Source organism: Falco naumanni, chromosome 6 (genome assembly GCF_017639655.2).
Source record: "Falco naumanni isolate bFalNau1 chromosome 6, bFalNau1.pat, whole genome shotgun sequence".
Classification (NCBI taxonomy): Eukaryota; Metazoa; Chordata; class Aves; order Falconiformes; family Falconidae; genus Falco; species Falco naumanni.
This window is the reverse complement of record NC_054059.1, coordinates 49962643-49990293: the sequence shown is the minus strand read 5'-3', so window position 1 is coordinate 49990293 and position 27651 is coordinate 49962643. Positions and strand designations below refer to the sequence as shown.

Sequence of the window (27651 nt, the reverse complement as noted above, 5' to 3'; positions counted from 1 at the left end):
TCAGAGTTTTGTATTACTAAAACACCTGTAGATAGCCATTTCCATTATTTGTCATTATATTATCACAGCTTAAGGGTACTGTAGTGTCAGCTATAGTAGCATGGCCCGTCTAGGCTTCAGTGGAGAAAACGGGGTCAGCCGCAAGTTAGTATGTTCTTAAGATTTTCTTATTTTTGCATACTTTGCTTACAAGTTTCTGAATCTATCACTGTTACATGGTATAAGGAAGATGTGGCTGTTTTCTGTCAAATTTGTTTCTGTCCTTTTTCTAAATTACTGTTTTCCTTCAGGCGATAGTTAAAGGCAAAATTTGTAGATATTTCCTCTGAAGTGATGTTATTTCTTGTATTTCCAAGAGGGGGAAAAAAAAGACAACTGTTTGTTTAACATCTTGGGGATGTTTCATGTATAGATTCACCACTTGCAGATTTTCAAAAGAAGGTCCTTGTTTTGAAAATGTGATCCTAAATGTGAGGTAACACCAGGGCACTTTTGAGAATATTGTTTCAAGGGAGTTTCTACTCCCTTGCTGTGAACTTTTCACATCTGTTAGGCAGCACTCATACTGAGGAGCATGGACTTACTCATTTCAGACCATAAACCACCAGTAGCTGCTTGCTATGCTTTTACTATACCAGACCCACAAAGGACGTAAATTGTTACTGACTCTGGCTGTTCAGTTTATGCTGCTGAGACTCATGCAGCTCTGGAGGTCCTCAGTCTAATCCTAAATCTTGAAAGGTGTCAGAAGAGTTTTCTTGCGCATTCTAGAAAAGAAAGGAAGTATTAGAGGGAATGTACGTATATTATTTGTATGAATAAGCTGGAACTGTTCCTTCTTGCACACTATATGATTTTTTCATTGGCTCTGAATGTTCTCAATAAATATGTAATCTCCTCCTTCCAATATGAATTTTGTAGAATAGTTTACTTCATACCTACTCTCTGAAATCCTTGGGTACTTTCTTCTCCTTGAGGAGTTTTCAGTTATTCCTGATGATATTGTTACATTTTCCCTTGAAGCAGTGTGTTCATAACAGGATAATGGGGAGAGAAGCTGTTAGATTTGTGATTGACTAGTGGATGTACAATCTGAATTCCCTTGGAAAGTGGGCGTGTGATTGTTTGAGTGTGTTTCTTTGGAGAGAGACCATTTCAGGGAATCGTAGTTAGAGCTGCAAACAATCCATTAGTCACTCGTCCAAGCCCTGCCAGCGTAATACTGTTCCCTGCAGTACATTATTGAGTGTTTTGTCCAATATCGGTTTGAGTGACTCAAGCCATGAGGCTTCTACCACTTCCTCTGAGAAACTATTTCATGGTCTGACAGAGCTCACTGTTAGGAAATATTTCCTGGTACTCAGCCTAAACTTTTTAACACCCAGATTGATCTCATTACGGTTAGGTATACTTTGTTTTTTCCAGTCCTGTCTGAAATCTTTTTCCTTCTTTGGCATTCACACTCTTGAGTGAATAGTAGATGGTATCATATCTCCTCCTAAGTCAAACAAATACATAATTAGTTCTTCTATTCCTTCTCTCCAAATAGGCCATCTGTTTGGTGGAAAACAGGGCTGAGTATGGGAAGATTTTTTTCTACTAAGTGCTTGTTTCAAACAACTAATACAGAAAAGTGCATTAGGAATTCGTGTGATTATGTAGCTCCAAAGAGCCCCAACTTTTGTATGAAGTGTTTTTCAGAAATTAGGTAGAAGACAGTAGGTTTTTTAGGCAGTCATTTGAAGACTCTAGCACAGTATACAGCTCTAGCATTAGTAGTCTGTAATATTTTATGGCATCAGAGAATGTTTTGTAATGCTGCTTCATCTATTTATCAAGCAAATTATGTGAAACTACAGCTCCAAGAGGGGAGAGTAATGGCAGCAGAATTGCAAGCAGATCCAGGGGCCATTTGGACGTCTGTTGTTCACAGCTTTACAGCCAGAATTTACAAGTATTTGGGTCATATAAGGATTGCTGAGGAAGGGAATGTACCATCCAACCATTACACATCTCTGGATTTCTTTCTAGTCTAGCAGCCAACATCTATTTGGTATTTCCTTCCTTCCTTCCTTCCTTCCTCCCCCCCTCCCTTCCTCCCCCCCTCCCTTCCTCCTCCCCCACCCCCCCATTCCAGATCAGTGTCCCCTAGCCTAAGGTGGTTACTTACGATCATCTACATTCTGCAAAGTTGTACACACATAATAAATTGTGTTTTGCAACATCTGGGTATGTGCTATTCTTACGTCTTACAGAGGATCTGCTGCTTAGTCAGAGACTCCTAGTCAGAGGAACACTTACATTTACAAAGAAGATTTCTAAATTAGTACTCCATGCTTGCTTTGAAAAACACATTGTATGTATTTTAAGCGTATGTTTATGTTTTTTGATGAATCACTGTGTAGTTTGGGAATTTGTTTTGTTATTTTTTTACCTGAGACTACCTGATGTGTGTGGGTTTGTAACCTGGGCTTCCAGCTCAGGGAGTAAACAAGCTGCGTGAACTTCCTCCAAACTGTGCTAGAAGGATGCACAGGTCCTCAGGCAAGAGCATTCCTGAGCTAACTTACTACAGTTTTCCTAAGCTAATTAAGGAAGAAAAACACAGTGATCAAACTATGATGAAGTCAAGTTTGAACCAAATCAGTGGGCTCAGCTGATTAAACTACCAATTTAATATAAAAGATGATCATATGATAGTGCACACAAACATGTAAATGCAAAAAAGAAAAAGGCAGGTGAATGAAGTCCGCCATCACAAAAACAAAGCTGGAATTACTCCTGCAGCAGCATGCTCATTCTGTCATTCGCTACCTGAGTGGTGACAGGTGTGCCGAAGCCCAGGCCGTGTGCTGCACCTCTTGGGAAGTCTCAGGCACCTTCTTGGTCTCTGGGTGGAGTGTCTGGGGCAGGCAGGGTCTCCACGGGAGACCTCCTGGTGCAAGGGAAAGAGCCACTTTTCTTTTGTCTTTCCTTTCTTTTTACAGGGAGTGTTCCTCACTTTTTCCGCCTCAGAGGTGAATGCTATGGCTTTGGGGCCGAGTTGCATGGAGTTAAGCAGGAAGGGGTGGCTGCAGTTCAGTCCCTGGCGGGTGGCAAATATCTGAGGTGAGGGTGGGAAGTCCCACCACTGGAACGGTCCTTCCACTCACATCGATTCCCCCCATACATGAGCAGCAAGGTGTGTGCAGGGCTTTCAGTCTAGAAGCGCAAGTGGCTTTTATGTGCACACAGTCTACCCATGTTTAAGGGACTGATGTTTTCCCGTGTCAATTTCCATGTCAATTTCATGGCAATATTCCTCATGTGTACCTGTGTCCAGCCTGCTCTCTGCCAAAGGTCTGGTCTTCTCTGTGTTCAAGAGTGTGTTCCCCTTCCGTGCAGGTTATCCAGGCTGTCTTCTTCGGGATCTGCGTCTTGACTGACCTGTCCAGTCTTCTCACTAAAGGAAATGACAGTCAAGAGCAAGAGAGGCAGCTGAAGAAACTCATTTCCCTCCGTGACTGGGTGATGGCTGTTCTAGCTTTCCCTGTTGGAGTGGTAAGTGTGGTGTTAATCTGCCCATGTCTTTACAAATTGGGTGAGCAGTGTTCTTTACTGATTGTTTTCTGGCTAAAAGGCTTTCCCACCTCTCTGCAAAAGACTGCAGAAAGGGAAAAATGGTAGAGAAGATTTTAACAACTCTTGTTTTTCACAGGTGTAAGGGAGCGCTGGTGTTGCTGAAATGATTTTTGGTTCATTAAAAATATGTACTTTACAATAGGAACTTGATTGTGCAAGTTATTTCAAATGTGAATTGTACCAGCAGCATCTTGAGAATCAATTTGGACTTTTTCTGCACAGTGTGTCATAATTGGGAGTAGTGGGAGGGCTGGCTGTGGCATGTTTCACACTGTAACAACCTGACCACAGTTCAGGCAGTAAGCCGTCTTGTCATGGGCAAGAAGGAAAGTGAGAGTCCAGGTTGCTCCCTGTTAATCCCATAGGAGATTCAGAGCTGACAGAAGAAATGGGATAGGAAAACAAGGGGGTTGTCAGTAATGTAAAAAAGCACACAAGGTATGGAAAAATATTGGTTTTACATGTCTTTTTCAAGAGAAAACTATTTTTTGGATCAGGTCCTACTCCACTGGGACATTGCTGTCAGTGGCAAAAGGTGCTGAGTGTCTTTATGTGTCTCATACCACACTTTGAAAGCAGCCAAAAATCCAGAATTTCATGGGTTTTTACATGTAAGTGTGATCTATGTCAGTCTAAGTTTAGGTTACATTAAAAAAATGTGTGAACCTTTCATTAAAGTATTGCTTTTATTGTAATTCACGGTCAGGCTTTAATTCTAGGTTTTTATTTCAGTGTACAGTAGTTCAAAATAAATTAACTAGAAACAATTTTTTTTCATCGTAGGACTACTAGAAAACTATGAGGTCTCTAAAGTTGTACTGTTTCACAAAAGCTGATCACTTATTGTCAATTGACAGCAGTTAACATATCAATCTATCATGTATAATTTTGTATATTCAAGAGATGCTTCGTTAAAATGCGATTTCACCATTTCTGTGGGATTTCACAATGCATGAAGAAATACAGGATCCTTTCACAAAGTTAGAAAATGCAAAGCATATGTGAAACTTTGCAGGTATTTCTTTCATAAAAACCCAGCAGGTAACCTTCCCTTACTGTACTTGCTGGCCCACCTCTTGGGAGCTGTCACAGTTCATGTTGGGGTGACAGACTGCAGTTCTCCAGACATGGTAGAAGAAATTACATCAAATAATACAATTTTTGTAAAAAAATAAGTGCATAAACAGGCTTGCAAATATGTATTTTTATGGGTGCAGAAATTTCATAAAATCATAGAATGGTTTGGGTTGGAAGGGACCTTAAAGATCATCTAGTTCCAACCCCCTGCCGTGGGCAGGGACACCTTCCACTAGACCACGTTGCTCAAAGCCCCATCCAGCCTGGCCTTGGACACTTCCAGGGATGGGGCATCCACAGCTTCTCTGGGCAACCTGTTCCAGTGCCTCACCCCCCTCGCAGTAAAGAATTTCTCCCCAATATCTAATCTAGATCTACCCTCTTTCAGTTTAAAGCCATTCCCCCTTGTCCTATCACTACATGTTCTTGTAAAAAGTCCCTGCCCAACTTTCCTGTAGCCCCACTTTAGGCACTGGAAGGCTTCTGTAAGGTTCCTCCAGGGCCTTCTCCTCTCCAGGCTGAACAACCCCAACTCTCTCAGTTGTTTTCACAGGAGGGGTGCACCAGCCCTCTGGTCAACATTATATGTTACATTTATATTTCAAGGGAGATTGGGAATTAGAAGTAGTTGTGATTGTGATTAGCAACACACGCTTTTCCTACTGTGTTGATAGTGGAAGTGAAGAAGGAGAACAATATCACATTATTTGTCTTTATTTAAAGAGTGCCTTTTTCATTTTATTTAAGTGCCTTTTTCATTCTAGAAGCGTAAGCCTTTACGTGCATCAAAGCACACTCTCCTTGGCGCTCCCATGCCATTCAGGATTCAGGGATTCTCTCCTGCCACTGTTTTAGCTCTGTACTGTTGTCTGTGTGCTCCTGCACCCCCACAGTGTTCCTCACCTTGAAACTTTTCAAGATCTTGGAGAATTTCAGATTCACTTTGTCTTTTCAGTTCTGCACATTTCTTTCAGGTGTCGTTTCTCTTGCCACCACCAGTAAGCGAGGAATGGCAGCTAGCCATTGCCTGCATTAGAAGTACTGTTGCAACATTTACAGGTCAGCAGTTCTCTAGAGATGTGTTGCATACCTCAGCTAGGTTTTCATACAGAAACAACTTAAGTCTTAACCAAAAAAAAAAAAAAAAAAGAAATCCAGAAAATAGTAAGAAGTGGCCATGCTCATTGGGCAGATGCTGTCCATTTCCAAAGGTAGCTTTTCTGTAGTGAGGGGGACCAAGTGACTACCACATATTATTTCACTTTACTTCTTATGAGAAAAGCCTAAAAAGGTTGTTTTCATTGTTGTTTCTTCTCCTGGCTACTGGGAGGCAAACAGCAGCCCTTCATAACTTAACACTGGCCTCCGCTCCTTCCTGAGACCTGATCTCCTCCAGCAGAGCCCATCACACCACAGCTACCACTTGCCAAAGCCTTGCCTGAGGGACTGCCAGCCACTTGGGCTGTTCTTCAGTGGGATTATGGGTAGGAAGAGTTCAGGGCCTGAAAGTAGCAAACATCTAACAATGACTTTGTTCTCTAAAGAGCTATTTATGTGTAAGAAAATACCCAGTGAAATTTTGGTATGCGGAGGTGCTTGTTAGAAGGAAGATATTAAACACCGGAGTGTCTGCAGAAAAAAAGTTAAAGTTCCCTTGTTTCCCATATTCTCTCAACAGCTTCCTAAAAAAAACCAAACCAAACCACCCCAAAACAAAACAAAAAACCCAAACCAGAACAAAAGAAGTTCAAATGCAGACTTTCTTTCTTTGAGACTCACCCACCTAGCTCTCTATGGAGCTTCTCAGTGGTTTCCAGCAGCGACACAAGGGAACCTTCATACATAAAAATGGACAGATGTGAATAAAATCCTTGTCGGATTTCTAATGTAACAGCAGTGGTCATGCTTAAGTACTTGTCAGTTACCTTAACATCTAAATTATTTTTATTGCTCAGTGTTTTACACAGGGCATGTTTAGGGAATAATGCAAATACTGGGGGAACATTTTAAAGCCCACTAACTGTAGTTTTTCAAGAGCAATCCAACACAATTTTTTCTGTATTCCCTGCTTACTGAAGCCCTTGAGATGACTTGTTCTGAAAAACAGATGAGAAAAGGGTTTTCCACTCCCAAGTCAAACAATGATGTGTGAAAACAAAGAGGTAACAAAATAAAGTATTTCATTTTTAGTACTTCCTAAAGAAGTCTTACATATAAACCACTTGGGAAGTCTGACCACCAACCTCCTCCCACCTTCCAGAGGAGGGGAAAGAACCAGCCCAAGGGCAAACAATCTCCTTGGGTGGCTTTGCAACAAATCAGATCTTGCAAAATCTTTGCCTCAGTTCATCTCTCTCCAGTGTTGTTTTATGCATTGTGTATCTTTGGGGGCTGAGATAAAACTGCATTGCCAACCTATAATTTTGTTTAGAAGCATCAAGAAATAAATATGAACTTCTTTGAAGGACACAATGACTACTGTTTACCCATTGTTGCTCTTCTTAATATGACTCTTAAAATAATGAAATCAGAAATCAATAGACCAATTTTCTATGCAGTAAAGCTTTATTCCATGAAAAGTCTGTGGGCAACACTTCCTGGCCCTTTTTCAGTTTATTATAAGACTGGGTTACTACTTAAATGCCTAAGAGATCAGGAAGCATCCATTGAAGAAAAATGCTTGCATGGACACTTTAGAAGTTTATTACCAATTCTCAACTATACTAGCTGCACTTACCCCCCTTTTATCAGTGTAAAGGAGATTTATATTGGGAATAATTTACACTGCTAGAGAAGTGCGAGGCACACTTAAAGTCAGAGACTACACCAGTGTTTTAGACTATCCCTGCTTTTTTCTGTTTGTTTGACAGATCTTGAAGTTGGCGAATTTCTGTGTTTAATTAGCATTTCATGTAAACTGTATATGGTTTTATCAATATGTTTCTTATAATTTGTACTAAACAAGAGGAAGAAGAGACAAAGCAGGCATTTCTAGTTTAGCACTGTGTTTAATTGAAATAATAATAAGAAAGAAAATTGATACTGTTACATATTAGAAAAGAGATTGCTGCCTAGAAAATCACAAACTCTACCATTGAGGGTTTATATCATGTAGCTTTAATAGCTCTTTTGGGGTCTGAATCTAAACTGACAAGAATTATCTCATATTTTTTATATTATACTTTTATGCTTATAAAAATCTGTGATACAAAAGAAAGTCAAGCATGCTTTCTTATCTCTTGTTTCTCTTTACTGATAGAGTCAAAAGTAATCTTCTACTTCTGTAGATCATCAGTAATGCTGATCTGGGATCTTATCCCAAGAAAAGATGTGTAGGTATTTGCTCCAGTCTCCTACTTACCTTGTTATTTGACCAGACTACAAAATACTTTTATTTCCATTACTGACTTGACCACGTCAAAATCTCTCTAGTCTAGATTTTGTCTTCATCTGTAGCGTTGTGATAGCTGGTGATGGGAGCATGAGCAAGCAGTGATGCCATTGCCTCCTGAACTCTGTTCTCCGAGGAAAGTCTTCCCTGGTTTTCAGTTCCCACTCCTTGTGATTTCCTTCACTGGCCTTTCTGGAATTCATTTGGTGTGATACTGTGCTAGGACTAGATCCCACCTAAAGCCAGTACCATGCAAATTTGTGCTTAGTGTGGTCTACCTTTAATAACACTTCGCTTCTACATGTAATGCCTTTAACCCTCAAAGAGACTCACAAATGATATATTTATACTCACAGTTAACTGCAAATGTCTTGGGAGATAGCCAGAAAGCTTACCTTTAAGAAGTACTTAGAAGAAATTTTGTCAAGGTCAAAGGGTTGGTTTTTTTTTTTTTTCTTTGTCACGAGGCCGTCCAGGAAATGAGTGAACTGAGCTGTGTAGCCCAGCCAGAAACAAAAACACACAGTGAAGGAAAATATAGTTCCACTGGGTTCATTCTTCGTTTGCATAACATTTCTTGGTCGGGCTCATGTAAAACAGCAAATTATGCAATTCTTTTCACTGGCTTTCCTCTCGTAGTTTCTCCTTGCTTCCATTTGTGGTGTTTTGATAAAGCCACTTGTTTTCCCTTTTGAATCATCAACCATTTCCCAACTTGTTCTTTAAAATTTTTCCCTTGGCAGTGCCACATGCTCTTCTCGTGTCCTCTGAAGCTTCAGAGACAAAGGACAAAAACTCAAGGAATATCTCCTTAACTGGGAAAACATTTAGTTTTCAGCCTTGATTTTTTTCTGCTGCTGTGTATTTGTTTAGCGATACTTATGCCTGTGACAAGCGAGCTGCTCCACACTTTCAAACCGTTTCCAAGGTCTGTTTGCAAATTTGAGGTCCCTCTGGTCTATAATGACCCTAGAGAAGATAAGTAGCAAATGAGGGACTTCCATTCTTTTATAAGTTGTTTAACCTTATGTTTAACCAAGTGATACCTGTCTTCGGAAAGCTGGCAATCTTATGAGTCTCCTGTTTTCTTCCTTGAATTCTGGGCCTCGAGTTTTTCTGAAGAGGAAGTGGAAGGGTGACATTTTTGCCATTTCACCTTGGGAACAAAAGAAAATAAAATATTTGACTCCCTGAAATATGCCTGCTGTGTATGAGCAGCCTGTTCAGCCTGGGAGGTGAGGGTAGTGCCATGACTGTCTCCACAACAGTGATGAATTGTGCCACAAGGAAGGCAGCCAGAGCGACAGAGCCGCTGTTCTGATGGAGCCTTACACAGGCAGTGTAAAGAAGCAGCTCAATTGTATCATGATCTGGCACTGCATGACCATGTGTGATCTTGGCAAAACCCAGCCCAAATAAAAGTCTACCAGTAGCTAAGTGTAAGCATAGTAGAGGTGATTTAGAAGTACCAGACCAATAGTTCCTCATTAATCAAAGTAAACAAATTCAGAAGCAGCCAAGGTAGCTAAGTAGCAAGTTCTTGTTACAGTTTTTTTTTTATCCATTCTTGTTACAGGTTTTTTTTTTTTATCCAGACAGTTCATTTTTAGTTCGTTTTGGTTCATAGTGCAATAGTTCATTTTTATAGCTCATTTTATCCAAATGAACTAATTATAAGGAAAGGTAAGGTGAACCATTCAGACACTGGAAGAGATCTTCCCCAGGGTGTTGTGTTAGTCTCGTGTTGGGTCATGCTCTGAGACAGGTTAGTGCTGTAACACCTTGGGTTTTGCGCACTTCCTTTACCTTATGGCTGCCTTGTGATAGTGCTTTGCTAAGCAGCATTTGCCGTCTGTAGCTCCAGATGGCTGCAACCAGCTAGGCTGATCCTGTTCCATCCATTGGCTGACTTTGGTTAAGGGACAGATGGCATGTCCCCTCTTTTCTTATCTTTACCTCCTTGGCAAAGTCTATTGTTTTATTCTGCTCCACACAAAAATCACAGGTCAAAGCTTGCCAGCTTTGTTGCAGTCAGTTCAACCTAATCCTGGGTGATTCTTCTTGCTGTAAGACTTCCTTGGAAAAAAGCGTTGTCAGTCTTGGTCTTCATGCACCTGAGAATATGCTTTTATGTCCCAGTTGGTCTTAGCAGATTCTCAGAGACCCACTGTGATAATACATGACTTCTAGGAAGCCTGTAGAGAAGAGGATACTTTTCTTCCATTTTCCCTGCTGTTCAGCTATTCATATCCTGGCACTTACATGTCAGCAGGTGCATAAAGAGCTAGGCTGTGCCAATGCCAAGGCTGGCCCAGAAGAGAGACTTCTTGTGGGGTGCTTTATATTTGCAGTATTTTTCAGGCTGTCCATCATAACTCTTTTTTCCCCTCTGTCCTCTGTGCACTAGTCAAATAGTCCAAGCTTATTCTGAGCAGGCACCAATAGCTATCATAACAGATGGACAAGTGTGTTGGAAACTAAGAAGCTATGTACTGTATGCACACTGAGGGAACAGTGTACTGGTTCAGGTCATTCACATAACTGGCTGGCCGGCATGTCTGTGGTTAGAACAAGGTGCCATTGATAAACTGCAACCTGAATTTAAGCTCTCCGAAGTCAGAAGCATATGAAACAACTTACACCTATGCTGTCACACACACTAGTAATTTGCTGATTTTGCTGTGGTGGCCCCGTATTTCTTGCACTTTCTTTTACTGACCCCCCAAATTACTCATAAAATCATGGGCCACATCTTTGGATGGACTGACCTGCTGATCTCAGTGAAAGTGCTGTCTGGTGCCTCTCAAGCTTTAAACTTGGACTTGTTGCTAATGTGTAGAATTCCCCTAAAACGGTCACTGAAACACTCCTGGGCCAGGTATTGGGTTTTACTGCTGTAAACAATTAGCCTTTTATTACTAGAAAACAGGCTCAAATTCAAGGTGAGAAAGAATTGTTTTAATTAAAAGATTACTTACTTTGTTCTTTCCCCAGCTAAGGTAAGCTAAAACTATTATTTCTGTATATTTTTGCAGCTTTATATTGTCTTCACTTTTCAGACATCAAGGAATCTTTAAAGAGTAATTTCTGCACACTTTGGCAAAAATTTAGCCTAATGCAAACTTTATCTGAGCCATCCATCCTGTCCTCAGCCTAGAGGAAACAGTGGTCTTTCACTGGGCTCCTGGTGAATAGTCTCTGACAAGAACTAAGTCAAATGTTGTGTTAACAAACAAGCAGGATACTAGTCCTCTTTTCTGCAGATTCCAGTCCATGAATTGTATGCAGAGTAGTAAAAGGTTAATATTTATTTTTTTTTAAAGCTATTTTGATGGCTGACACAGAAAAGTGCAAAGGGGAGTTTATAGGCTTCTGTTCAGGGTAGAATGTTTCATATTTATATGTTCTATGAATTCCAAGTGATATTTTACCTGATTTTCCATTTGTTTTCTATCCTGTTAGTGGTGAAACATTATTTATGTGCTACATCTGCTACTAAAGTTTAGTACTGAGTAGTAATTTGGCCACAGGCATGTAAGTAAAAAATGAGTTTTTTTCCAGGCTGAAAGTCAAAAAAAAAAAAAAGTCAAAATTCTTGTGAATGCAAAGATTAATCCAGATGAACACTGTTTATTAAAGCAGGATTTGGTCAAAGAACAATAATATCTATGTCTGTCCATAGATTGTTTGCTAAATGCCTCATTTTGCTATCTAAAATGTGTGGCTAATTGTTCAGAAGCATGTATTTTTAAATGTCTTGTCTTTTGTTTTTTTTCTTCTCTAGTTTGTTGTGACGATGTTTTGGAGCATCTATATCTATGACAGGGAACTGGTTTACCCAAAGCTGCTTGATAATTTTATACCAGCGTGGCTAAATCACGGAATGGTGAGTAAAGTAACTCAAACACTTCCTTGCATAAACAGAAGTGTAAGACACTGATTTCCCTGTGCATGACTCTGCATACACTTAGAGCTAATCCCCCCAGAAGTGATTAAGGAGCATTGTTTGCAAGTAAGAATAACATCTTTCCTTCCTTGACTCTTGAGTCAAATTTGAATCTCTATTGGGTTGAAACAGTGGAGATTTGAACTTTTCCTGGTCCCATGCTAGTTGTAGGAATCAGCTGTTGTGTGTGATAAGGTACCTTTCCCAGAGCACTGTCACCCTCGTCATGAGGAAATTTAATCAAAAGAGACTCTTCTACTGAAGTCCTGACTTTGACAAATCTTGCTCTAAAATGACAGAAACACTTAACTGAGTGATTCTTTACTGTTCTACCGAAGTATAATTTGTGATGAAAATGTTTTGGTTAAAATGCTTGTTCAAAAAATCTCACTATGCTTTTTGAACTTGTATGTTTTTAGAAAAAAAAAATAAATAGAAGTAATTACTCATTTCTCAAGCACACCAGACTTGTGTAGCAGAACCTGTATCTGAGTATTTTTAATAATGTGGACTTCTATGCCATCAATGCAGAGTTTCAAAATTGTTGCATTGGTAATCATAGAAGTAGTTTCTTGAGAAGAACCTTTTCATCCCTCTCTGGTATGTCAAGTTGGACATGCTTTCTCTCAACTATATGTTTAAGTGTTAAGGGAAAGATAAGGACACACTTTGCCAGCAGGTACTTAGACTGTTTATGTAGCATTTGGAGCTGAAAAGTGTCATGTTTGCTTCTCTAGTTGTGTCTGTGCAAAATGTTTCGTTATGACTTTGTTTTCCATACTGGGGCATGGCAAACCATTTGGCACTGGTGCTCATCAGTAGATGACAGCAGAGCTTATCCTTCAGGGTGTGAGTACTTTATCACCACAGCATATCAAGAGTTGTCTGCTACTGCTGCACTTGATAAATAGGTCCTTTGTGGGGTGGGGCAGATGGCACTGCTCTTTATTTTCCCTAAATTGCGTGTTAAAGGAGCAATACTGACAAGAGGAGCATCAGCTTCTGCTAGGTACTACACTTCTACAATGTTTTGAAAGGCACAGCACGATGTCGTGTATGTGTAGAGCTGAGGAAAGAGCCTGATGACTCCTTCTGTGTTTGTTCAGACTGTCCTCCCTTGAGTTTTGAGGTCACAAACTGAACACTTGCAAACACTGCCAAGCCATACATACATTGATTTTTTCCCCACGCATCAGTGCCAGTTCTGATGATATTTCTTCCAGGTGACATTCCACATACTGAAGGTGCCTAACCTATAACATTTTTTTATGAATGAGCACTGTGAAGTGGTTGACAACAAGCAGCCCTATGTATTCAGTAAGTCTCCTCTGTGCCATAACTAAAAGGCAATCCAAACTGATGTTGCTCTGTAGAAATGTATACTTACTGAAATATCTAAAGAGGGCTTTTGTTTGAGATTCTTGGACATAATAGAGTGTTATGAAAAGACTTTTTTTTCCCAACTTGAAATATTGTAGAAGGCATTTTTGAAAGACTTTTGTAAAGGAACTGTTTGCTGTATCAGTCTCCATTTGTCCAAGAGTTCCTTTAGCTCAGTCACAGAGAAAGCTTATGGCTGTTGGGCGTTTCACCACCTTTCAGTCTAATTCTTTCTGTTGTTTTAGCCATCGTTTTATTTTTACCAGCTTTCACACTAATTAATTCTGATGCATTGCCCATCACAATATGAAGGGGTTCTTAAACTACTTTAAGGATGCTAGCATCTCACTTAGTAGTAGTTATAATTTTGACATGGCAGATTTTAGAGAATCTGATAGAGGTCCCCTTGGTGAAAGGGTAGGACCTCTGGGAATACAGTTTTAGAAAAGTCAGGACCCCTGGCTGTTGTTTTTTACTGAAATGAACATTTATTCCCATCTTTTCCTGCACATTTTGACAGCAGCTGTGCAGAGTCAGTGACAATTTTTCTGAACGCAAGGGTAGCTGTACTGAAGCCTAACCTTGTACAACAAAATTCACACATGAGATTCATCAACCTGGCAGAAAGAAATCTGTCAGTGAGAGGTGGGTCCTTTTGCTGATGAATTCCTCTTCCCTGTGAGCTTCCCCTGCAGTGCCGGGTGCAGGTCCTAAGAATCTGAGATCAAGTGTTACTTCACCTGTGAACACTCCATCCAGGTTTTTTCACAGCAGTAAACACGTATTTATCACAAAAAAGCCACAAAAAGTGGAAAATGTAAAACTATTTCCACAGTAAAAAGATTCCCTGCTTTAACTGAAAAGTCATATTTTCAAAAGTTTCTGACAGATGTATTATGACCAGCTGTAACAACTTGCTCGACTCTGAACATCAGCCTGCAAGATCCACAGGTATAAAAGGAATGAAGATTCATGAAAACTGGCTGTAATAATAGCAATCAGATTTCCATTACTAATATCGACATGTATAAAAATATTTGGGAGTATTCATGCTTTGGAAGGATCTTGAAGGCTGTATGAAGAAATTGTTTGAAGGGCTGGCCCAATTCAGTGCATTAGCCCAAGCAGCAGTGGTTTGGGCAGCAGTGTCTGCTACTTTGTTAGGTTATAATAATTAGTTCCCATCCCCCTTTTTTCTCCCCCAGTCTTTCCCATCCCTCCTATGCAGTTACAACATTGTCTATAGTTAAAAAAAAAACCTGCTTTCTTGAATACATAGTAATGTCTTGCTAATACTCAAGAGCTGTCACTTTTTCATAGTGAAACTTTTTCAACATCTAAAAAATTCCTAATTATAAAAAAAAATTCCTCTCTGGACATGGAAAACATAACGGAAATGAACCTCACAGCTATGCAATTCCATTACCAATTCAGTCTTAATATTGTTTATAAAGCTTCATAGAAACAGGAAGAGGCTCATGAGTGCACACAAAGATAGAAGCCGTGAAATATTTACCATGAAATTGCATATAATGTCAATAACTGTATTTCTATTACATATATATACACACACCCTCCATAATGATTAAAAGTATAATTCCCGTCTATAGAAAAATCTGTGTAGTAAGTGGTGCCTCATGGTACCTCATACATACAGATTCATACACCTGTGAAAGGCATCACTAACAGAGTTCTACTGTGTCGTAAAACTGATATATTTCATCATCTCAGTCAGTTGATTCATCCATAACCACTGGCATCCCTGTGACTTGAGAAATGACCAGGGGAAATCAGTGGCAGGGTTGCTGTCCATTTCAGCAGGACAAGGATTTCATCTCTGTTTATTGTGTGAAGGAGCACATGTGGGTAGCTGAGGTTAAGCTTCTGTCAGTAGAAATAACTACCTGTCTGAAGAGAGCTGTTGGAGAATAGGGCTGGTCTATTTCTGAAGTGTCAAGTTCACATCCTGTATTTATTATTTATGCAGATGAATTCATCTTTGCTGGCTACAATTTTAGTTGCTGGATTACTGAACTCTTCCATCAACGATGTTGTTCGTGTTCTTGGGAATGTCCTGCTCGTTGGATCCATATCAACCCTTAATTCCACAGGCATATTTTCCATGGGAAATATTCTTCCCATTTCTGATGGCTGTCTATCTGATCTCTATCAGTATTAGGAATTTTTAATTAAAAGCTAACCTTTAGTGTTTAAAACTAGTGTGCCATAGTAATAGGATTTTTATCGGCTCATTCATTGCACCTTTTTGTGTTGGGACTGGGCAGGATCATGTGTGGATAACATTTGTTTCCAGAAGTTATATTCTCTTCAGTATTAGAACAGACTATAAAACTAGTGGTTGCCCCTATTCTGATCAATGCCCACATAAACAGATCTGGAGACTGAATTAATTTCAGCTTGAGCATTGCTGATTTTGAGCCAGGTTACATGGCAGGACTGCATGCAGTATCTGTCCAAGTTAGCATACCATTTCAGCGAGAGTCCTTCTTTGTTTTTCACAGACACTGTCCCAAATTCTTTTTAAAAATGTGAATCATCTTTTGTTCGTGGCAAGGAAAGTAAAATACAGAGATAGAAATTACTTACTGAGGAGTTCAGTGGCTTTGGAAGTCAGAAACAAAGAATTGTCTTCATAGGAAAACTCTAGAGGAGAGGTCAGGGAAGGGGGAAGGGGAATATACTCTGCCTCTATGGAGTTAGAAAATTGTTGTGTGTGTTCTGTGCCGCTACAATCTATTGAAAGCTCTTTCAGTTTTGTACTCTGTTCTTTTTATGCTGCTTTTGGGCAAAAAAGGCATTCCTAGAAAGACATGCCCTCTGCCTTTTTATTCAAGAGAATGCACAAAACCTGGGACAAATAGCAGATGAAGACAAGTTATGGAGAGGAAGGAGTCTGTCCAAGTGGTACATCTCTGCTTATTTCACAAGTTGGCTCTCTTTTCTTATTACTGGCTGCTCAGCTGAAAAAGCTCAGCCCACTAGAGAGTGGTAAAGGAGTCCCTCCGGCCATCTCCCAATTTGTTCTTCCTGGCAGCCTTGTCTTAGGTCCAGTGGCCTTGGCTTGTTTGTTGCTTTGTTTTTCTGGTGGAAGGCTTTTTTCCTTGGTGACTCAGCAAGTCAAAAAATAGAAAAGCCATGCAAAGATCAAAATTCATAGTAACCTGGCATATAAAGATTGAACGGTCCAACACCGGTGAGTTTTTTGACAAACCTATCTCTCCATCATTACTTGGGTGGGTTGCTGCACGGTGCTCACTCTGATGGACAAAGAAGGAGATGTCCTTTTTTCCAGCAAAGTGTTTCCACCTAGCATGTTGCCCTAAAAATCCTTTTCAGATATGACTCATTAGAAACAGTGCATTATACTTCATGAGGATGCTTGCCTAATACAGCAATATCCCATGTGTGGGCTATTTTTGTACAAGGTATGGCACCTTGATAATACCTCATGCTTAAGTCTGGAAGATACTTACCCTTTTCTGAGATTTGTTTCTAAATCTAATTTAAGGCTTTCAAGGATATTCCAGCTCAAGTGCTCTTCTTACTTTATCTGTAATATTTTCATATGTTGGGGGTGAATAAAATCTTCAGTGCTCCAGGAAGGAGTTCCTGTTTGTTACATGGCTTGCAAAGTTTTCTGATACAAATCAGGGAAAATCTGTAATTTAATTTCCAACAGAATAGCCACCCCTAGATGGCTCTTATTTAAACATCTATCTGATGGAAAGAACAATTGAAGCTGGTTGCCTGGGGACCCAGAATATTTGCAAAACTTGTGAAAATAATGTTGTTGGGTTTGTACACTTATTGCATGTTCATGCTGTAGTTATGCGGTTCTGTCTGGTATCTCTCCTCATTATCTGCCAGTTCCCCCACTGGAGCGTGAATACAGTAGTATCCATTATCCCTCTGCTCTAGAGAGAAAGCAGCAGCGGCTTAAAAGATTTTTTTGATGTTCTGTTACTTATGTGAAGGGCTTGGAAATTGGTGGTGTGTCAAAACCTGTGACAGCGTGGCACCTGAAAATTGAGACAGGCTGCTATGTAAAGAAAACTGGTATGAGTAGGTAAGGAAGGTAAAGAAGAAGATCTGAGTGGCATCCTCTGGGAGCATTAGGAATACCTTTACCTAATACAGTCATAGCACAGCAGTTCTGTGAAGCGGGAAGCTGGCCTTAACCATGTTATATATCGGCAGGAGGAGACTCACGAGGGTAAGGTGAAGACAGCTTTCTAACTGAACACAGGTGCCTAATGTTTCTGCTTATTTGCTATTTCCAGTAATCTAGTAATCTAGAGAAAACACACATACAGGCTCCTCCTGGTACGAACGAGCCCAACACGTTCTAATGAGGGACCTTTTCTGAAATACCTTTGAGTACTTAGTAACAGCTAAGCACGCGAGCCCTACTCTAGACATGAGCATTGCAAATGAAAAGTCTGAGAGCTGAAATCCCCAGATGAGATCTTTTTCTGAAGTTTTGCCTTTTTCTGTTGACAAGGTCATGTAACTGGGTCTGTTAGCACAGAGGATGGGAGCATGTAGTGTCAACACCAAGTCGTGGGAGTGACTACCAAAGGAGAAGGGGAGTCAGAGAGCACAAAAAGGGAGGTTAGGGAAAGATAGATTGATGAGAGGAGAAGACAGGCAAGAGAAAAGAGATGAATCAAAAAGTCAGCTGATGCTCTTCCAGTTCCTACCTTGAAAAAAAAGAAAAGAAAGCAAAATAGATGAGGCAAGTGAATAAAAAAGGAGCCACAAAATAATGTAGACAAAGTGAAAGAGGCTCAAAATGCTCAAGGGGACCTGAGGTAAGGGAAAGATGAGGAAAGGGGAAGCAAGGAAATAAGGAAAAGTAAGAAAGGGGAAATGACTAGTATGCTTTCTTACCATATCTTTCCATTGCTTCCCTGGGAAGACTTCCCTGAGATCTGTTATTAGATGAGTTAAGAGCAAGGAGATGGCTTATTGATGCTCCTGTGAGAGGAAGAGAATTGCTTCTGTTGCTGTTGGACTCAGGTTTACAGAGTAGTTGAAGTAATATTTGCACAGTGACATGCCAGGAGCGTCAAATCCTTGTAAAATGTTTAGGATTAAAACTGCCTGCAACCATGCAACAGTACGAGGCTTGTGTTCATATAAATTATATTTGTGTGATATCGGTAGAACGGCATCGGTGTCTTTGCATGTCTGTCTATATTCTTATCTCACAATGCCATATGTTATCTTGACTGTCTTTGAACCTCGGAACTTCAGTCCTGCTGTTGAAAACAAGCCTGTTCAGAGTGTGCCTTTACTGTTTCATACCAGCTGTGAAGTGTGAGTTGCATTGCATATTAAAACAGGTGCTGTTTTCTAAGGGTTGTGGGCATGCTGGAAGATCACATATTTGAAGCAGCACAGGTAAGAAGGTGTACTATCTGTATTTCAAACCGCTCTCTGCTTTAGCAGACAAGGCTAGGTGTAACTGGAAATAATAATTATAGTAATAGTAGGAATACTGATAATAAAATCTCAGAGCCGTATTTTCAGCTGAAGTCACTTACACAAATGATTGCTAAAGCAATTACTACAAGCACAAAAGAAATGAGTGAAGAAAAGCCCCAAAAGGACATACAAAGGGAGCCTTAGACTTTCTGCCTTTCTCTGGGTGTGGAGTATGTACTGAGCTGTTTTCCTGGAAGCAGAGTTTGGCCCTGGACTGCTAGGTCTGTTAAACCAGCAGCAGCGTGGGATGGAAACTCATTTGGTTCATTCCCATAATTCTGACAATATTAGGAACACCAGCTTTGTTTTAACATTCACTTTCTGTGCAGCTTATATTGCTCGCTGTAGTCACTACTGGAGCTGTGCACAGTTCTTGCAGTGCTTAAGCTGGTACATTTCTCTGGTGCTTCTATACAATTTATCAGATAACGTGGTTTGCAGGTTATAAATGTAAATAAATGTTCAACTTTAAAATCAGTGCACAATGCATTAATAACTGGTAACACATTTTTGATAAAAATCTATGTGCCCTGCTGTCTTCTTTCTCAGTTAAAATTAGACGCTTGTTTTATCTTTTGACATAATAGATTTGTTTTTTTCTGAGTTTTTTTTTTTTTTTTGAGAGAACATAGACACATTGTAGAATCAAACAGTAAGTGATACATGATTATGATTCATGATGAGTATGTTTAAACAGTGTCTTTTATCAAGAAAAGAGAACATTTCACTGGAAAAACTTAATGTATTGTGGGGAGGATTGCTTACGTTGAGGAAGGTTTGGTATGTCAGCTGCCCGCTACATGTTGTGTGCTCTAAAGCTCCCCATATGCAAGTCACCTTGGAGACAAGAACTACAAAAAGGTTTCTGTCTTTAGCAGGCCATGCAAACATAGGGAAGGATTCAGATATCTCTTGGAAGGTATAGTAGCTTAATATGCATCGATTGTCCATCTTTATGTATGTAAGGCTCTATCCTTTGCATTATGATTACAGTAAAATGCAGTGTTATGTGTCCTTGGGCATGCTGGCTTCCCATTCATCAGCACTCAGATAAGAATTAGAATGTACATACAATAAAAGTGAGATTATACAATATTGTACCCACTTTACTAAATTGTGCTGTTAGTATTCACACATGTGGCAAATATGACTTAATCAGACCACAAATATTTTGCAGCATTCCATGGTATCTCATTTATTTGTTTAATTTGCCACTATAGCAACTGGATTCCATCCTTTTAGATTCTTTTTTTCACAGACCTATGATCTACTTGGTTGAAGCTTGGCAGACAGTTTTTCCTTCAATTGAAGGCATATGCACTAACTCAGTGACCAGATTTTTACCTGTTTATCATTGTTGGAAAGTAGGTTATTTCACATGGACACAATACCAGAAGAATCAGCAGACCTGGTGAAGGGAGTCTGAGCCCAAAAGCTTATATGCTTTTTCCAGCCCTTGAAGTTGGTGGAATAAAAAATATTACTTCTCCCTGTATCCCAAGATCATTATTGCTACAGGAATGCTAATACAAGGACATATTTTGACTTTGTTTTTGTAACAAATACCACTTTTTTAAAGTAACTTTTTTCGTTGTTACTTGCTGTCTTTTTGCATTTCTTTGGATTTGGAAACCAAATTAATTTTGGAGAAATAATTTTCATATTCAGGTGATTAATGTGTTGAAGTAGTGCCACAGCAGTAATGTTTTATACATGCGGATAGGCAGAAATAAAGGATTTGGGGACAACCTTGGGAATTACTTTTGCTCCTTGCGAGCTACGAGCTTTGACATAACCTGATGTCTGCACTGCTGTTCAGTTCAGTCCCTGTATATTACTTTCCCACATGGATACAAGTAAGTAAAAACAGTGTACATTTTTAGTAACTCCTCAGATATAAGAGACTCAAATTCAGCATGTAGCATGAAGGATGTTTTTGACAGATGCGTAAGCCACTGCCATTACTCATGCAGGTCTACAATTATCCCTTTTACCTTTGGACATTTTCCTAAAGCACCGAATTCCCAGCCTGGTGCCCTGCTCAGGAAAAGCCATCACCTTCCAGAGGTGTCTGTTTCTCTCAGAGAGACCATAAGGATGACTAAGGTGACTTTTCCTCTGTCAGACACCACAGCTACCTGAGCAAGAAAAGGTCCAACCATGGAGAAATAGCACGGGGTGTGGAGGTGTCTCAAAATGGCAAAAGGCAGACCAATGGCTAATATATGCTCTTACATCTTTGTTGCAGTATTAACTGGTATCCTTTAACTCTTCACAGCTTGCTTTCTCTTCAAAGCAAGTAACACTGCATATTTGAAGTGCTGTTTAAACTCTGTTTTTAAATTTCCATTTTATTCCTAGTTCTGCCACTATTTTACTGAATAAGCTGAGGTAAATTGTATAGTGTGTGTTCAAAAGCCTTTATTAGCTAATGTCTGCATTTTGGGGGATTCTATGGTATCTCATTTATTTGTGGGTTTTGTAATGATAATTAGAAAACAGTGCTGGCTTGGCTGTTACTGGGTTTATAGCACTGTGCCTGATTGTGGTTATGAAGTGTCCCAGGCGAGGCAGCCACTGTGCCAAACCAGACTGTGTGTGCCTGTACTCCGCTGGTCACCCTGCTGGGGGCTTGCTGGGGGCTCAGAGGTATTTCCCTTTCATGTGCCTCAGTGTGCTGGTCATTCAGTTGTAATGAAGAGGCAAACAGCCTTTTGCAAATTACTTCGAGGTTCATGTGTGCAAATGCAGCTAAGAGTTAAGAGTTGGTATTGTTGTCCATTCTGCTGTAGAACAGAAGCGACCTCCGTTTCAAATAACATTACTTAATGGCTATATACCAAACTAGTGCCCCTGGTATTTCATAAAATACTCTAGGCTGATGTGGTGCATGCTGTAGCTCAGATACACCTAGAAAAGAAAGCTCAGATATACCTAGGAAAGAAATTCTTCTTTATAAAAAATGGCCATAGTATTGAAATCATATCCTTAAGTTAGTTTCCAACAGGAAGCCATTTTATTTGCATTGTGGGGCTTTTAGCTTTTTTTTTCTGTTACTTTGAGCTTTACCAGCATTCTATAAACCCTATATGCAGGCTTCCAACTTGCTGAGTCACTGCCATGCACATTTTTGTGGCTTCTTGTGCAAATACAGTATGTAATGTAGAAATTTTTTATGAACTCTTTATGGGAAAGATGAAATATGTTTGTCAGTTGACTGAACTTTGTATTTTAAGGCACTATTTGAAATGAAGAAATGAGAAATGATACCATTTTCTATAAAGGAAACATCCATTAAAAATGTCCTTTTACTAATACACAGATTTACTGATGTTTCCATTAACAAACAAAACTGCATCGGCTGCAAGTTGTTTAAAAATACATACAGCTGCAAATCATTTTAGTAGGTGAATATATGTATTGTTAGATCAGAGACTTAAGGTGGATGACATTTTGGTCTTTGCTTCTGAAGCAGAGGAATGAAGGATGAAAAGGAAGAGGGAATTTGAAGGTGAAAGAAATGCACGTGTCAGAAGCTAAGAGAGAAAGTGATAGCCTTAGAGGTTGTTAAGGAGGAGAAGACAGCGAGCAAAGCAGAGGAAACCAAATACAGAAATAAAGATGTGATAATAGTAGTCAGCTGGAGAGAGCCATAGAAATTGGAGGTGATAATTGTGTATACTGTACATCACTGAGAAAAAGCTTGAAAGGGAAGTTTAAAAGTACCCTTGTGTATATTGAAAATGGGACCCTTCATTTATTCTAGACCAACAAGCAGAAATTCAGCTTCATTTGGTTTGTGACCACTGTGCAGGATCACTGTTCGCAGTGCAATTTTCTTTTTCCAACATTTTTGTGCCTGCAGAAGTCAGAAGAGCTCCCTGTTTTGTACAGTCATTGCCTCTATATTTTCTCAGGGTTTGTGGGTCTTTAGATCTCACAGTTGTTTGCCCAACCCCTATGCTACTGTGCCTCCCACAGTTTTATTCTCCATGACATCAGTGTGGTAGGTTTACAATAGGTAATATATATGTGTGTGTGTGTATGTATATATATATATAGTGTATATATATAGTGTATGCTATATAGTATATATTTATGCACTATATATGTATATAAAATGTGAATAGTAATATATATATCATAATAAATGCGCTCTCTATATATATTTTACTATTCACCTATTAATAATGATATTGGTACCTAGTACCATTTTAAAGAACATCTCCTATAATTCTGTTTAAGCTAAGCACTGTTGATAGAAATATGAAATGTTTAGTCTTCACACATTTCTTCCAGCCTAAATGAACAGGACAGGTAAAGACTGGCAGAAAAGAGTTGCTGTTTTCCCCATGTTACAGAGGAGAAACTAAAACATGGAATTCGTGGTTTGCCTGAGGCTACAGGCAGTTTGTTAAGGATTGAACTGCAAGGTGAATCTGTGTGCGCTTCATTAGCCAGTGCTTTTATTAAGAAATGATCCTCTCTCTCCAGACCAGGCAAAGGAGACAAATTCATGGCAATGAATGAACACTCACTTGGGTTTCAAGCTCATGCTCTATTGGAAGGAAGAAGTGACTCAATTTTTGAATAGAGAGATGTTGCTCTAAGTCCTGTTTCACTTAGTTACAATAGGCGTTTCATTATTTTCGTTTTGTTTATGTTACTGGAAGCACAGGTTCATCTAACTAACTGCCTTTGTGTTTATGTTTTCTTTTAGTATAGCAACTACTGTCAGCTTACTCCAAATAATTTGATTTTGGGTGTACCTTTTCTCCGTAAGGAGAAATGTCCCTTAGGTTTCCATTCCTTCTCAGATGATGATTGATTTGAGAAGAGAGACTCTGACATGTAAACAGAAGAATGATTTAAGGAGGATGAACTTGGAAGTTGAAAAGATACCAAAGCAGGAAAGGTCCCTCTCATCTGCCCTGTCATTTGGAATTGTTTTTTCTTTTCTTGTCCAGGAATGCTGTTGGGACCAAGAAGGGGGGTGTTACCACCAGTGAAAATCAAGGAAAGCTGAGGGCTTTGCTTGCAGATGTTTTAAAGATCTTTCAAAAGTCTCTTTTATGGAGCCAAAGCTATTTCAAAAGTGTGAAAAGCTACAATTACAGGTATATGGCAAGAGGAAATAAAAATACCCTTAAGAAAGGAAATACCTTGTGCAAAATGTGTCACTGAGGGTCAAGTATGAGTAGTGGCCATGAAGAGTTATACTTTGATTATTTTGACTGAGGTAGTAAGATGTGTGTTTACTAGACAAAAAAAATTACACCAGAATGCGCAGTGGCACGATGTAGAGGCCTGCATCCACTGTGGGAAGCACCTTCTTCAGGCAAGAATTCAGTGTTTACCAGCCCTGTCTCAAATCTGAGCTCTACAGCTTAACTGGCAATAATACAAATATTCACAGCTGTATAAAAAATGTTATTTAGTTCACAACAGTAGCCATGGTTACCTGCATACTTTCATTGCCTTATTCATGTGTAATTCTTTTTTTTTTTTTTTTCTGGAAATACCATTACCGTGTAACATAATACTGTACGGCTTCTTGGTAAGTTTTACAGTGTAAGGAAGAACATTTTGTGGTGAACCTAAAAGCATATTATATCAAATTGGCTTGTACATGGAAGATCCCACCTATACATTGCTAGGCAGAGAAAGGCGAGTCTGAACACTGTGACTGCAATTTCAAAATATAAATAGGAATATGTAAAATTCTTTGGCATTAAAAAGTCTCTGACAGTGTTTTAACTGCACCACATTTAAATAGGACTAGCCCCTGCTTGGTCCCCTCACAGGTGACACAGACCAGGCAGTTCCTGTCGGTACGTGTTAGAATAACAAATTATTCTTGTTTACTCTTGCAGGAAATGTGAGCCCCAGCAACCCCACGGTGTCAGAAGGGTGCAAAAGTGCTGTGATTGTACTCCTCTCTCCTTACTTTGTCTGTACAACTCAGTGTGCTCAATGCAGATACGATGTATTTGTGAATCTAGTGTTTTCCTTACATTTGTGGAAACCGGCCCTTTTAGCACTACTGCAGCAGAATTCCCAGCTAGATTCTAACCTTTGCTAAGGCAAGAAAATAATACTTAATCTTTCCAGATATCTCAGATCACTTTGCAAACAAATGAATTAAACTTTACAAGAGAATTATAGACAGTTTACTTAGGCTTATATATTCTTTTTGTAATTGAGAGGTGTGACATTCATTCTGAAAGAATAAAATCACCTATCTCAGTTTAAGTTAACAACAGCAGCAACAGGAATAAGGATATTTGCTTCTTTAATCTGGCAAATTTATCTGAACTCTTTCAGGTTCCTTACTGCTGTTAGTACTGTTGTAGAGAAAATTTACTGAAAAATTTATTTATTTCAGAGAAAAATACTGGAAAAAAATTATTTTATATACGAAATATAAAAATTATATTTAAAGGTCGTGTTGCTTGGCATTCTCATGTAAACAGTGAAATCTAGGCATTTTATAGTTACCGCATAGAGATTGAACTGAATTTCTGTAATGAAATTTGAAAATTACTTATGTAACCTTATGAAACCTTGTTGAAGGCATGACAGAGTTTTAATATATCCAGACCTGTTTTCAGTGTGTCTCCCACAGCAAGAAGGAAGATGGCATTAAGATGAAAATTTCTATAGCGAAGCCGGCTGTTACCACAGTCTGGCTTCTGTTACTGCCGTAGCGCTGCCAGCTTGGAGTTATTTATAGGCATTAGCCTATATCTATCCATGCACGCGGATCTACTACTCTCTTCAGAAGTAGTTGTGTTCCTGAAGAAGTTGGTCTGAGGTTTCAAACTTTATTTTTCCTTTCAGAGGCCAGTTTCTTCAGCTGTCCTTATTACCAATTAGTAGGAATTTGGCAGGCAGTCGCTCCCTGCCAGAGCTCTTGCATCAGCTTCCCTGCATTGGCCTACAAGCTGGGCGGCTCAGTTGCACTGTTTTCAAAAACAGTTTCTTACAGTACAGGCCTCTCTCCACTATCTTACGATTTTCACATCTTTTCCTCCTTTTCTTAAGTGAGACATATACAAAACTCTTAAAAAAAAATACTTTCTTCCATTATCTCAAAGCTACAGCTTGTCTCAGCTAAAAAAAAAAAAAAAAAAAGGTCCCTCTTTGTCAGAGATCACAGTGAACCTTTGGTTTTTCTTCTGGCTGCAACAGAATGGCTTGGTGATGTGCATGATTTATAGCAGAAATAAAACCTGTTCTCTTTCATTTTCCTGATGATGAATGCTGGGCAATAAACCCTTTCTCCAAGAGCCAGTCCTTGCTTGGGGCAGAGGTATTGCTTAAGTTTGCTGTGCCACAGCATGGCTGGAGCCTCCAGCGGTCTGCAGCATTCTCTTAACACTTCATGCCTACGTACACCCATCCATAAATTAGATACAAGCCAGCCAAGTGCAGCCTTTCTGTGTCCTGCACTACACCACCTTTATCCACCACATAAATCCCGAAATGAGTTACACTCACTGGCAGGGTCTGAGTGGGAGCACGCTCTCCTGACATAGCAGCAGCAGCAGCAGCAGCAGCAAGCCTCAGGCTACAGCCTTGGAGTGCGTTATATCTTCTGCCATCTCATCCAACACAGTGATGTAGCGCTGTGGGCAGCAAAAGTTCTGGTAGCTGGTAAATTTGCAGTAATGGGCTCAATACTAAATTAAACTGAGAAAGTAAAAGAACGGAACAAGTATTTGGCTGATACAAACCATCATCTCTTTCATTCTCACATTCTCAGTTCTAAAGATGATTTCTTTGCCACACAGTTCAGGCACAGTGGTGATCTCATGGGGGAGAGGTTTTCCTACTTGATTAGAGTGGAGGGTGTTCTGCTGCTATTAAATTTGTTTTTTTCCCTGCTAGTGGTGATTTTTTGATAAATACATTCATAATATTCTGGTTGTTTTAGTTAATTGCGGTAGTTTGCTTTTGAAGAGCATTTACCTTCTCCTTGTGTTTACCTAAAAGTAGCTTGAGTGTTAAAGATGTTTCTTCAGAATTTTTTTTGCACCAAATAAAGGCTGATAAATTCATAACTGTCCTTCTGGAAAGGTAGTAAATTTTACTATCCAAGACTTGGGTAATTTTTCCTCCATGTTAGCAACTTAAAACAATATTCCCAGCTCTACTCAGCACTCCTCTCAGCACTCATCCCTGCAACACTGCAGTTGCAAAATGTACATATAGGTATCATTTCCCTCCTGCAGTGTTTTGTCCCTCAGTGATTTGCAGCAATGCTTTCAGTTTCTGCTAATATAATTCTTTCCATGGCAGCAAATTATGACTTTGCAAAAACAGAGGTTACTGTAAGCTGTTGGTATCCAAGGGGAAGTCACAGCCTCACAGCATCGTTTGAGTTTTAGTTGGGACTTCCACCACTCGTAAGTACTTAAGCTCTCCTAAACAGAGATGTCATGCTTAAATTATTTTCAGCTTTTGACCTTTTCTGTTCTGAACTTTTAACCACTAAAACATGAGGTTTCCCTAGTATTTATTTCAGAGGACAGGCCGAGGTGAAATGTCAGTGTGAAGAGGAAGGAAGAATAAAGTCTCTCATACAGTATTATCTGGGTATCCGGTGTCCAGTTAATACAAATAAAGCAGTTTTACTAGAATTTGTTGGAGTGTTTTTGCTGCTAAAACTCAGACCACATGGGAAACAGTTAACAATCTCCAGATGTGAAACAGAAAGGACCATCAG

At 39.5% G+C, this 27651-nt stretch overlaps 1 protein-coding gene across 4 annotated transcripts in view; it reads left to right on the top strand.

Moving 5' to 3' along the window:
- AIG1 (androgen induced 1) overlaps window positions 1–27651 on the top strand; it is a 127478-nt gene that overhangs the window by 35131 nt on the left and 64696 nt on the right. For 3 of the 4 annotated variants that reach the window (XM_040599547.1, XM_040599549.1, XM_040599548.1), the window contains exons 2-3: window positions 3385–3540; window positions 11874–11975. In XM_040599547.1, coding sequence (XP_040455481.1) covers window positions 3385–3540; window positions 11874–11975 — 258 coding nt within the window. Of the gene's footprint in view, window positions 1–3384; window positions 3541–11873; window positions 11976–23890; window positions 23948–27651 lie in introns of those variants that run through there. The other variant, XM_040599550.1, reaches the window with a different exon arrangement.